The sequence below is a fragment of the Zosterops lateralis genome (assembly GCF_965231275.1).
Source record: "Zosterops lateralis genome assembly, chromosome: 11".
NCBI classification, from domain to species: domain Eukaryota; kingdom Metazoa; phylum Chordata; class Aves; order Passeriformes; family Zosteropidae; genus Zosterops; species Zosterops lateralis.
Window position 1 is genome coordinate 22146721 of NC_139771.1, and position 13853 is coordinate 22160573.

Below are 13853 nucleotides of genomic sequence, written 5' to 3' on the forward strand. Positions count from 1 at the left end.
CAGGAGCTTTATAATTTCACATAGTTGTATCAGAATGAAGTAAAACTGATTTTCTAGAAGGTTTTGGTTTAAAGTCAGCAAGAGGTGAACTATGCATCTTAGTATCATCATATTTTAATCCTGTAATTAATTGTTCATTTTAAAAATGAAGCCCTTATTTCCAGCTAGTGCTGCCTTGCTTCTATCTCCAGCTTGTATTTCCAGCATTTATTTATGTTTCTTCCATTGAAACATTCCATTTATTGTTGTTTCTTCCATATCATTAATTGTGCAATATTTGATGTAGAAATAGTTCTTTTTGTTTTACAGCATAGACATGCCTCACTTGTTTCACACTACTGGAGAAAAGTCTGAGATTACAAAAATTACATAAGAAGTGAAAACAGTTGCATGGGAGTCACTTGAAATGGAAAAGGTATTCAGAACAGGATTTTCAAACAATGTAGGAGTGCAAGTCTTCCTATAAATGGGATTATGGTCCAGATTCAGGTGCAAGTTTGACTTGAACAGGTATTAGATACTTACATGGCTTTTAAAAATTTGGACTGCAGGAACTTGAAATAGAAGGTCCTGGTCAAAATCAGCAGGCCCTTAAATGCCTGAGATATTTATGAAAATGGTACATCATGTTCTCTGCAAGTCTGAGAAACATCTATCCTCTCTTATGTTCTTGTGTTCAAAGGTACTCTGTATATAGCAAGAGGGCTCCACAGTGTGAAGACAGACCTATAGTCAGTAGTAACTGTCCCAACCATTCCCATGGGAATTTTATCATCTTAAAATTCATACCTGCAATATTAACAGCTGGGTTGTCAAAGCACATCCCACTCTGCAGAACTAAAATGCTGCTATGTACAGTTACAGGAATACATCCTCTATAATTAGATCAATGCATTATGACTCTGGGATATCAGATCAATACCTTACAAATTTTTGTTACTATGTAGCTTTACTGCAGTCATCTGTAAATATAATACAACAGCATAATATCCCACGGTGAAACACTGTTGGAGAAGGGAAAAAAATCAAAAGGCAATAAAATCAGGAAGGGGTATGTTTCAACACCACAAATATCTTGATCCTAAAAATTGTCCTATGTTTTCACTGTCTCTAGTAGACTGTACATATAAGTCTTGCTAGTAGGCTCAGCTATGAAAAACCACATGTACATGACAATCATGGTTCTAAAATACTACCATGTATTTCTTTTTAGTGTAATTGTAAGTGTTTGCGATGCTACCAGTTTGGCTCAGTTTTCACAACAGTAACTTAACACTGAGGCAGACAACCTGTTGTTTCATATACTGCTTCCTAAGAGCCAAAGATGGTTAAAATTCTCTGATATGTCCATACACCATCTTTTCCTATATCACTTTCAGTAGCAGCTGAAAGAATATACAGTCTACTTGTATCTCTGAACAATCTAGAGTCTAATGTCTGCAGATTTTTTCTATGGGCAGCATCATTTCAGCACCTGGCAAAAAAATTACTAGAGGCTGGAAGATCTTATATATGAGGCTGGTCTGGTCTCTTGTCTCTTACCACAGATTTCCTGTGGGCTTGAGTGGATTGCTCCATCTTTCTATTCATATCAGTTCTGCATCTCTGAGGATAGTCCATATCTCCCTTCCTGTTCTCTGTCTGTCATTATTTTAACTTCTGTGGGATCGAGGCTGCCATATATGCCTGCACATGTGACTCTACTTACTGGTGCTATGCATTACTTACTATATTACAAAGATAGCTAATGCTGGTGCCCAAGTTGTACCAGTTAATAAATATCCCTCTCCTTCAGATTCAGTAGGAAGTTCTGCTTTGCACTGATGGGGGAAGACATTCCTTGCATTGTGCAAACATACAAAACAAAGGCTGAGAAGGGATATGAGCACTCTATAAATACAATCTGGAGGTAAACACCAGAAGAGGAAAAGAACTATTTTTAAGCAAAAGGACAATGTAATCACAGAATAAATGGTGTTGAATCTGGTCTGGAAACCAGGAGTAGCAGGAGAGCTACCTGAAAAGTTTTCGTTTAGGACGTAATTGAAGGAATTAATAAAAGCAATTGTAACAGCGGGTGCCACTTTTGAAAATTAAGGCAGTCCCATTCAGTCCTACATTCCCAAAAAATAAAAACTGCTAATAAAGTTTAAATCTTTACAAATGGATACATCTGATATTCCTTACCCTGCGCTTCCACCGACAACAGGAGTAGATTAGAGCTGGTCTGTTTTAAATAATGGAAAGATGAAGAAAGAGAAGTAGGAGCATCATCGCTGAAGTTATTTTTAGCTGGTTTAATTTTCAAATTAGTTTGTCTCCCGGGATAGATAGAAGCCAATCCATACCAGGATCAGAAAATAGAATGGAAATATCACCAAATTTTAGGAAAGTGTCTCACTCCTTACTCCAAGGGGAAAGAGAACCTTTTTGCTTTAAACTCAGAGGAGTTGTATAAATACACTGATACAACAGTGGAGTGCTGGGTTTCACCTAAAAGAGTTTTCCCAATCCTATGTTCCTGTGCCTCTGCAAACAATGATTAACAGATTCCCAACACTGAACAGTTGTAGGACAAGGTACGTAGCGGTAAAGTCTCTGGGCTTCAAGATGTGCCCATACATGGCATGTGGGGTGCCCAGCCATATTCACCTGGGACAAGGAAACACAAGGGAAAATTTTAGGGCTAACAAAGAGCTAAAAAAGAGCTGCTCCTCTTCATCTTTAATTCTAGAAGCAGCTTTAAATTTTTCTAAATAACTCCAGCTAGCAATAATTGTTTCCTGTATGGTTATGGTTTTCACACACATGCCTCACCCCTAAAAATCAGAAAGCCTTGGTGAACAGCTTAAAGTTGACGCCAATTTTCCATTGGCTTCTTTTTATGTTTTAACTGTTGAATGCCTTGTGTCCTTATTCTATGTCTTTCACCTTCCCGGTTTCCATCAAGGAAAAATTCTGAAAAGTTAACAGAAAGGAGGAGGAAGGGTTTGGGTTTGCCTTAGAGTTCAAATTCTGCAAAACGGATTACCTTACCCCAAAAATACACTCTTGTAAAGAAAGTCACAGCAAATTCCCTGGGAACTTGGTGAACGGTTGAGTGTGTCCGAGGGAGCAGTCGGCTCACAGCCGTGTCCCTCAGCAAGCGCAGCCTTGCCGCTCTGCCAGCCTGGGTGTCCCCGGAACACCCAACCTCGCCCGCCCTTGATGCCTTACCGGCTGGGCAGGCAACGGGGCACTCACAGCCTCGGGGAGCCACTGAGCACCTGCTGGATCGCGGGATAAAGAGGGCCGGCCCTGGACGGAGTGTGCCCGGGGGAGAGGTGCAAGCCCCAGCGGCACGGCCCAAAATCCGCCGGCCCCGAAGGAGCAATGCCGGGGAGTAGGGGGATGCGAGCCCCGGAGGAGCCGTGCCGTGGTAGGGGGTGCTATCCTGGTGATGGGATGTACCGGCCCGAGGGAAGGAGGGTGCCGGAGGAAGGAAGCCCGGCCGGCGTTTGCCGACCCCGGAGAAAAGATGTCCAGAAGCAGAGACCCACCCGGGCGGGCCCGCGCACTTACCGGCGTGGTTCATCTTCCACCCCAACTTCGCTTGCCGGCTGCTCCTGGCGCTCAGCGCGTGGCCCCGGGGGGCCCGCCGCCCTCGAGGCCGCGCCCGGCCCTACAGCCCCTGCGGGGGCACGGAGCGCGGCGGGACGGCCGGACGCGGACGGCGGGCTGGGCGGGCGGCGGTGCCGGCCGGGGGCGGTCAGCCCGCGCGCCTCCGCCCTGCCCCGCGCGCGGCCCGTCGGGGGGCGGTGGCGGCGCCGGGGCCCCGCACGGCCGGCGGCGCGCGGGGCCGGACCGGGCGGGGCAGGACCGACTGCGCGCAGGCAGCGCCCGCCGCGGGCGAGTCCGGGGGTCCCCGCGGGGAATGGAGGGCATGGATGCGGCACGGATGCCCGAGCGCCCCAATATTTAAAGGCGCGGCGGGGTCCTTCAGCCTCCTTTTCGCGTGCGCCCCCCCCCCCCCCCCCCCCCCCCCCCCCCCCCCCCCGCTTCGTGTCCCCACTCCCTTTCCATCGCCCTCGTTCCCTCTTTGGGCTCTACTTGATCCCCTTCACCCTCTTCTCCATCACCTCTCCCGCCTTCTCCTGTCCCTCCGTGTCGCCTCCATCCGCCCCCACCCCTCTCCTTCCATCCTTTTCTCTCTCTTCAGCCTTTTCCTCCTGCCCATTCTTTCCTTCTCTCCATAATTTTCCCCCTTCCGTTCATCCACAATCTGTTCAATCACACACACGCTCCATTCCCGCGAGGAACATGACCGCCCTAGCCTAAGACCCCTCCAGGGAACGAGGCTCGGGGAGGCCCCCGCCCTTCCCCGGGCGTCTTTCTCTAACCGCGAGCATCCCTGCAGAGCAGACAGCACCTGCTGCTGGAAGCGGGATCTGAGCGCAGAGGAGCCAGGCACGGCCCCTCGCATGCAAACCACGCTTGCTCAGAGCAGTTTCAGGCAACCACAGGCTGCTGTCTGCAGCCCTCTCCCATAATCCATAATCTGGCTCAGCCAGGTTAACGTAGGTACCTAGTTTTCGGGCTGGTAGCAGCACTAACACCCAAACAAAATTGGATCGCCCACTTCCTCTCAAAGGAGGCATAATATAGCCTTGCTACGTTTCCCAGTGGGGCTGGTATTTCTCACGCAAGTATGCACAACTTGGCAGATTTCCCTCCCCTGGCAAAGAGGTCTCAGGAGGGCTGAGCTGACCTCAAGATTCGCTTCCCTAGTCGGGGAGGGACCCTTCCTTCCCAGAGCAGGATGGTTGTTTGAAGTAAGCCCAGAGTCCTGCAGGCCAGCAGGCTGGGTATGGGGAAAAGTTGCACGTTGTATCTGCTCAGTGTCCAAGTGGGGGTGTGAAGCAGTCAGTTCTTGCTTTGACATTTTAAATCCCCCAGGAACCATGACAATTGCTAACACCATCCAGAGAAACTTAATTTTACCTACCGTTCTGTCTTGCAAAGGACCTAATAGCTAACATCACCCTGCTGGCAGGTGCTCTATAGGCACCTATAGGCTATATAGGCAGAGCTCTTTTTCTTGACCTTTCAATGCGGTCTCATTGTGACTGATGGGGTGCGGGGTGCCTTGCACTGTAGTGCACAGACCTCTCAAGAGAGAAAGCAAGCAGTGAGGGAAATGGGAATTAAACCCTTCTTTCTATGGACTTGACTGTCTCCCACTGAGGCTGGTATCCAGGAATGCTGAGTTGTGGTTCTCTAGGGGACCCTGGTTGTATCACTATGGCTCTAAGCGTGCGTTTGCAATCCTTTCTGGTTTTGCAGATGGATAATTTCACAGTAACCCCTCTTTCATAATTACTCTGACTGACATAAATGCCTATATATTCCGTCATAGCACAATGTGTCTGGTCTGTGCCCTGAAGCGGGGAATGAATTGGGTTTCCCTAGTCCACTTATGACCAGCTCTCATGCAGCCTTCTCCCATCATCAGGTATGGGTCTGTGATTGTATTCTTGCTACCTGCAGCCTTGATGTCTGTGTCAAGCAACATAAATAACATGTCAATAGAAAGCAGCATATGAAATAGCTTCAAGAATATAGATTTTAAATCTGGCAAAAGGTGGGGAAAAGTTTATGGGACACAATGGAAAAAGAATGCACAATTTAAAAAAATCAAGCACAGTACAAGTGATTTGGGAAAATATTCCTTAAATATGTTTTCCAGGAGAATAACTTTTTGGTTAAACAGCTGCAAAAAACTGAACAGTAGGGAAAGGGGCTGCAGGAAGGCAAGAAACATGTTTTCATAGAAGAATTGAGAATGTTGGCTGCAGAATTTGGAGGAATTTCCTAATAAACTGAAAAACATAGTCTAAATTGCAAAGTTTTCTTATACCTAGATACGTAATGGAAGAATGATTAAATATGTTACTATCAAAACAAAGTCATTTTAAAAGAGATTTTGCAAATAAACTAGATGATCTTGTAATTAATGTACTATTTCTAAAGTGCCGTTCACACAAAATCTTTTTTGGTCTGCTGTAGGACAAAGAACCATGATAATAGTTCATAGGTTTTGAGCCAAATGATTCATTTGTAAAAATTTGCACTTTTTCAGTGGAAATAGCTGAAGGCTCCAGCGGAACCCTATACTTAATGACAAGGAGACAGCTCCTGCTCCTAACATCATGCCATTAGCTCCAAGCCTGGCTAAGGGGCAGGCATTGCCCGAGATAAATTTTGTGACCTAGCTCTGTAGAGGCTGACTGCTTTTCACAAATTTCTGATGGCCTGTGCTCAAATCTGCTTCCTACTTTGAAGGGCAGCAACCTGGAGTTGCTGACTCCTTTCTTTTGTCAGATCTGATTGGTTTGAACCTTGAACTGGTTTGTGGTGGATAAAAATGTAACCAAGCACTGTTACAAGATATTACACTCTTCACACTAGGGAATGTATTCTTGCGCAGTTCGGACGAATTTTGGGCACCTAAAACTGCTGCAAGGGCAATTAGATTACAATTTGGGTTTAACAGGGAAAACCCCCAAAAATCTGTGCAACTAAAGAATACATAGCAAACAAAAGCCTTATATTCTTTTTATTATTAACCTAAAAGACAATCCAGAATGTAATTTCCTGTACTGAAATGATGAAAAGCTGCATGAATTTTGTAGCTAAAGGCAAATAAGAAGCATAAAAGAACTGCTTGAAAAATTGTCTGTTTATTCTGTAATCCTCTTGAAAAATAATGGGGAATGATCTGCATTACAAATGTAAGAATGGGAAGGAGAATGTATGCAAACATGTTCAGGAGATGCTTAATTTTTGCAGCCAGAAGAGGAATCTCTGCTTTTGCAAGCATATCCTGCAATTAAGGTTTTAAAGGGTGGAGTCCACACCACATAACACATTCCTTGAAGCAAGCACAGTTCAGAACAGAAAAATGTTTTTCCCTAGGGAGAACCCTTGACTTAATTGGATGGAGGTGAAATTGACACATCTAATTTCTTAAGTCATCTATTGCAATAAGTGAAGCATATATTTTAAAAATAAATTTGACTAGTTTTTTATAATGAGATATCTTTTAGCAAAGGATTACATAACATAATAGGGATTAACATAACCCAACTACCCATTTCATGAACTTTAGGAATTTAAAACTCAGATGAATGTTCTAAGTTTGTAGGTCCCCATCCAGCAGATGTTTTAAGCACATGTTTAAACCAAAGCAAGTGCATATAATCTGTTTTAAGTAGGGTAACTCCATATACTTAAGTGCTCTGTAAGATCAGAGCTATCTGGCATGCTGGAGTCTTCTTTTTAAATCACTGTATCATAAGCCAACATCCTTTTTGCCATTTTAATGGACCTCTATAGAGTCTGTCTATCATAATACACGACCAATGCATCCTAATTGTTATTTTTAAGCCTCTTTATGTTCCGTAGAGGTGTTTCGCAAGATGAGGTTTGCTTCTTTATAAGCAGTCTTTCAGTGCATTTTTCATGAACTTTCACCTTCCTGTCTCTTTTTCTTTAGGGTTTATAGGTTTGGAGTTTCCTTTTCGCTGTTTCGGTGTCCGTGGCCTACTGCAGTTACTTGTTTTTCTCCAGACTTTCACACCCTCGCAGATGCTGTCCATTACATAAAGCACGAGAGGAAATAGCATCACAAAGAATCAAATGGTGAGCTGGGAGCTGAAGGATGGCAGACAGGTGCTTCAGACATCACTCAAAATAACCAAGTGTAAGTGAGGAGCAATACCATTGAGGGTCAAAAGTTATGTAGTTATACAATTGATGTCAGCGAAATAAATATCAGTTACCACGTCAAAAAGGCTGACTTGGCTTAAACTCATCAGCACTGGGGACAGAGCTGAATTTCAGTTCTTGAAGTCAGTAAACACTCCTGCTGAATTTCCTTTAAAAAAGGGAGGGAAAAAACCCTCACCCAGCTGGAGAAATTTTGACTGGTTTCCTGTGTGTGATGGGACCATGCATTTGATACCCCCAATAAATGTAATAGCAGTGCGTCATCAACAAGAGAAAAGATTTCAGCAACGATGGTTAGTCTGAGCATTGTTTTGAACCACAGCAATTAATTACACACCTCATTTTTCATGGCTATGTACTGGGTGCAATTTGTCGTATGAGAGCTACATATAGAGAGGAAGACAAACGCCCATTTCCTTTCAGTATTTGGATTTGTTTTGGTCTTGTGCCAGTGAAAGTCTCAGTCCAGGCACCTTCCACCACAAATCCTCACTTTAAAATTGCAACCTACTTATCACTAGGGCCTTTTTGGCTGTGGTAAACCTTGGCTGCATTGATTAGCACAGCCACTGACCCAGAGTGGGGCTGGCAGCTGCATTCTCCATTTCCTGCCCAAGCATCTGCTGCCCGATTGGAGAAAAGTAGTTCTTAAACCTTCTTCAAAACAGGAAACTTCTCTTCTCCCTGCTTCCTGAGATACAGGAACCGTCTCCGAAGCAACCCGCAGACAAAGACTCATATTAACTAGTGAGGTGCCATAACAGATATAGTGGGAGTTCATAATTCAAGCCATAACCTATCCTGAAAGCTTGGAAAGTGCCTCTTGATACACCACTGCTCCCACCTCTCTGTGCCTACACTGCAGCCTCATTAAGCAGTCTGTATGTTAATTAGCAGATGATAATCCGATTCATTGGAAGCATTTGTAAACGCTTTTCATCTTCATGATTAAATATTGATCTTATGCCACCAATCTGTGGACATAAATATATAATGTTGCCCCTGTGACTTTGCATTGGAGGGGTGACTGAAAATGGCAACATTGCCACTCTCTCTTTTAATTTTTTTAATGACAGTACAAGTATCATTTGACTAAAAATATTGATATCTCATGCTTTGCTCATTGAGTAGTTTCCCACTTATGATCAAGTCTCCTTTAGTAGTCACGAGTGGAGCTTTCAGCAAATCACTTGCAGTTTGAATGCAGTCCACTGTAGTCCTGGAGAAAACTACATGCATGCTTGTAGTTTGCATCACTGAAGGCCTGTTACTAGCAGAGCCAGTGAAGCATAGCTGAAATTAGTATAAACTTCTCTAATTCTGCATTCATAGAGAGTGTAAAAGATTTTACCCTAAAATTCTGATTTAGTGGGTACTTTTAAAAAAGCCTGCAGGTCAGCTGTATCTGATATGGGGTTAAAGTGCACTTCAGAGCATAAAAACAATTGCAGCAGATGAAAATGATAAACAGTGAGAAATCTTTGTTCTTGTTATTGGGTTTGGACATAATTTCTACCTACATGATCATCTTTTCACAGTAAATGCAAAGCCCGTCAGCTCCACCCGTAAAACGGAGCAATTTGGATGTCTTGGTAATTTTTCTGGTGTTAGGCTTAAGGAAATAGAGCAGTAGGATATAGCAACATTTAGAAGTCACCCTTTCCTTTGCATTCGGCTACTTTCTCACCAAATACTTCCTGACAGTAGAGTGCGGCAATGGAGAATCCCCTCAGACTGTCCGATTTCCTGCCAGCAAGCTATGCTGTTGATCCTAGAGTGGCTGCCTTCAAAATCTAGACAAATTATTTTGCCTATGACTGTACCTCCAGTAATCAGCAGGTAACGGGGGACGCCGTTACGTACTTGCGGCTTATGCCTGCTGTGACCCAGGCCATCTGAATTGCCAGTAGTGCAGAACCATACACTTTCCATGATTTTTGTAATCCTTAGTTAAGACAACAGTGATAAACCATTTTGTACTGGGGTGATTATAGCTGATTATTTTTCTATGATTAAAACAGAGATACAGAGGCATCTTTAAATTTCTTGTTTTGCTCTGCATACTTTTTCATTAAATTAGAATTCAAGTCATGCTAGTTCTGGGCCATTTTTTGCAGCTCTGCATATTTTCTGAATGCTCTTCCTATCATAACGAAGGATTTTTCCAAGTCTTCTGAAGTTCTGTGGTTGCAGCATAGTGGGCACTGAGAAAATGATGTGGGGAAATTAGGAAAAATAATTTGTTCTAGCTTTTTTTTTTTTTCCTTCCTTGAGCACCTCTTAGTGGGAGAAGAGTTTAAATCCATTTTTGCAGATCCTGTTGAGCACTGGTATGAAAGGACTCTGAAAAGAAGTGTTTCCTTTGGGAGGAACTTTCTCTGCTGTAAGCTGAAAAGAGAAGGGAACCAGAGAGGCTGGGAAGAAAGAGGTCTGTTTCTAGAGGTCAGTGTGAACTGTGAAAGGGGTTTTGCTCCTAGTTCACAAGACCATCCTGGACCCTGAGATCTGCCAGACTGCTTACATTAAATGGGGGAAAGATTGGCTTTGACTGAACTGTGCATCTGGTGTACTCCACAGAGACTTCCCCCACTGTGGATCCCTCGTGCTCCAAAACCGGGACCTTTCTGAGTCTGCCACGGCTCCTATTGCTCCAGCTACTGCGAATGGTGTGCACACAGCCCTGTCTCAGCCTATGTATCTATCCTTGGCTGATTATCTAGCTAATATTTACAGCAGCTGGATAAATGAGTGGGTTTTTAAATTATCTCCTCTATGATTAGCTTTGGTAACATCCATTCACAAAAAAGGACGACTTTGACTGACCGGGGGCAAAAATACACTGGATAATACTGAAGATTCAAGTGGCAAAAGACCTAATCAAGTTTTAGGGAGCAGTAAAAAACCCCACAAAATCAACAAATGAAAAACATGTTTTTCATTTTCCAAGAGTGGGGACCTCAATGTCCTTCATTTTTCAGTGATAAAAGGACCTATTTGCTCCTGGCTTTCAAAAAGAGAATATTATTTTGTATGTGTTTTACCAACAGCTGATAAATATTTCTGCAGATGGACTTTCAAAGAAAAACATGTTTTTCTATCTCTACCAGCTTTTTACTTCCTTGCTTTACACAATTGCAGGACAGAGAGTGATCAGTGAGGAAGGTGGGGGTAGTTGTGCCTATTACTATATGTCCTTTTTTCCCACATCCAGTTTTGTTTACAGATTTAAAACATGGCAAAACATGTTTTTCTTCATCAGGAAAGTAAATTTTATTTTGCTGCTGACTTAAAAAAATTATATTTATATATATATACCTATCATCCTTCCCCCCTGGAACAGAAAGTCAAACTGATGTCTTGCATTTAATTTGTAAGTAACATTTTGAGATCTGCTGGCATTTTTCAGATTGGCAGCTGAACAATTGCTTGGGAGGGCTTGTGAGTTTGAAGAATAAGTGACAAAAATATTCAGAATGATTGTAACTAGGTGTCTGTTGTATGTATGGAAACGCTATGTTCTTACACGTACTGGTAGGTCTGTGCAAATCCATAATTTGATTCTGAATTCAAAAATGAACCTAAAGTTTTCAGCATGGTAAAAGCTGAAAAACTGTGTAGTATCAGCTCACTTATATTGCAATTATTGTAGATTATAACTGTAACAGACTGTCTTGTAACAAACACCTTGGTTCTTATTAAACATGTACAACATCAAGGTGAGCTTCTTAATATTTATGACATAGATATACTAAATGCAGCTATAATTAGAGATGCTAATTATAGCAGTGTAAGACCTTATTGGGTCTTAAGTACTGCCTATGACCACGCATTCTAGAAAACCAGGATGTAAATGTACAAGCATATATTATTGAGTGTGTATGAAATTTTCAGATGCAGTTAGTGGGGCTTAAATGCTTCAAATTTGTTCCATCCTGAGCTGCAGAAATGTTGTCTTATAGCTGTAGTGGCAGCTTTAGGTGCTGTGAATGTTAATGGATGTTAATTAAAATCTTTAATTTGCCTTGCAAAAAAAATGAAGAATCTACATTTTAGAGGCTACTTTGAAAGTTTCTTTATGGGTGTCTTCTGCTTTTAAATTCTTACTTGAATTCATATATTATTTCTAATTAAAATACTTTGGATTCTTGGTGGAGTGATATGAGTGAATAGAAAACTATATGACTCTAGACAAAGCTATTGCCTTACATTTCCCTGGAAAGCCATATGTCCGCAAGGGATCTTGTGCAGCTAAAACATGGCTATTTTGAATTTTAACAAAGGTGAAAGTGAAATAAAATCTGGGGGCTTTACAAACCTGTTGATAGTGTAGTAGATATTGGTGAAATAAAAATACTTCGTCTGGTTTGACAGTTTGTCAACTTTCCACCTGTATTAAACATTGAGTAGTGCGTTAAATATCATCCCTGTTACCTGTAGGGGAAGTAACTGTCATCTGTCTTCTTCAGCTGATTTTTTGTGCCAAAAATGACAAAATTTAAGTGTTGTTAGTGACATCACTCTGGCCAGTGTGTGCTGTACAAAGGGAAAGCCTTTTTTAAATTAGGTATTGGAAGAACCAAAATTTTCATGGGGACTGTTAAACTGGAAGCTGCTGTGAGTTGCTTCTTGTCTAGGTCCACATGGCAAAATGTGTTACTTCCAGCTGCCAGGGGAACCTCTTGGGATGCCACGTAACTGCATGGTGCCGCTGAATGGAATTAAGGCAGTTTGTAAAATACAGGAGAAGAATGCTTAGACAGGCCAGCTAGCTCGTGACCATCACACATTCTGTACTTTTGCCAAGGATCTAGTTTATACCCTGCTCAGTTTGTCCTTTTCCAAGTATTACTGTGATGGACAGGTAGACAGATTCTTTGGACTATGCAGTATGTGGCTGAGCAGGTCATCTGCTATTTTACATAAGTCAAATCTACATGTTGCACTTCTGCTATCACTGACTGCTGTCTGAGCAGAGTTCACAGAGCTCATTGTTATTTCTTGAGGAGAAGGTCTGCTGTCCATCTTAATGCGTCCATTTTCCATGGGAAACATTGCATCTTTTTGCCTATATTCATTCTGGTTGTCTTCCTCTTACTTGGATGCTTTTGAGAGGGCTGGAGGGGTCTATACCAATTCCCTGGTGCATGACTTGCATTAAATCCAAGACACAAACATTTTGGCGGAGCTTTTTCCACCCAAGACATCAATAGGGACAGGCAGAGAGGAACAGTGTCTTTTCCTGATCAAGTATGGACTACTCTCAGGCATATACCACTGAATAAGTAACTGCTGTTGAGCACTACAGTAACTGTTAAAATACTTTGGCTTCTTGGTGGAGTGATATGAGTTAACTGTTGTATTGGTGCAGTAGTGTTTTTTTACCTAGGGGAAAGTTCTGAGAAAGCAACAGAAGTCTCCTCCCTCAAAACTCCAGCACTTCTGTTATAATTATTTCCTTGGAAAAATTAGCTTCCCATTTCCAGCCCCTCTCCAGAAGAGCTTCCAGATCCCCCTGTGCAGCTTTGACTTTTGCAGGCTCAGGAGACCACGGCAGTATTGCTTTGCCCTGGCTGCCACAGAGAGCCCTTGGCCTCGCACACACTCTGGCAGTTCACGGCCCGCAGGCACTTGGCCCTTCAGGCTTGTGCCAGGGACGATCAGCCCCACAGCCCACCCCTGCTCAGCAGCTGTGGAGCAAAGGGGTGTTGCTGTTTCTGGGGCTGTCTGGCAGGGCAAGACTTCGGTTCGGTAGAGCCGAAAGAGACACTGCCTGTGTCAGCTTGAATGTACGAATACAGCTGCTGTTTATTGCCTTGTTTTTCAGGGAAAGCCTTCAGTACGTTCAGAGACTCGGAATTTCCACTATTTTTCTCAGCACTCCCCCCACTCCCTTGGCCTTCAGACACACACATTGTGTTGTTTTGACGTAATTTCGAGCAAATATTTTGCCACCGAGAGGCAGTGCAGGGTCACCGAGGTCCTCCAGGCTTGGGCTTCAGGCTTTTAGCCCTCCCCAGTAAACAATAGCTCTATAACTCATTAAAACTCCCTTTTGATTACTTTTTCCTGTTTCTGATTGTTTTGGA

At 43.1% G+C, this 13853-nt stretch overlaps 1 protein-coding gene across 2 annotated transcripts in view; it reads right to left on the minus strand.

The window, feature by feature from the left end:
• The window catches only part of FGD5 (FYVE, RhoGEF and PH domain containing 5), a 65408-nt gene extending 61630 nt beyond the window's left edge, over positions 1 to 3778 (minus strand). For both annotated transcript variants that reach the window (XM_083869357.1, XM_083869356.1), the window contains exon 1: positions 3562 to 3778. In XM_083869357.1, coding sequence (XP_083725483.1) covers positions 3562 to 3574 — 13 coding nt within the window. In that variant the 5' untranslated portion in view covers positions 3575 to 3778. The remainder of the gene's footprint in view (positions 1 to 3561) is intronic.
• Between the last annotated feature and the right edge of the window lie 10075 nt (positions 3779 to 13853).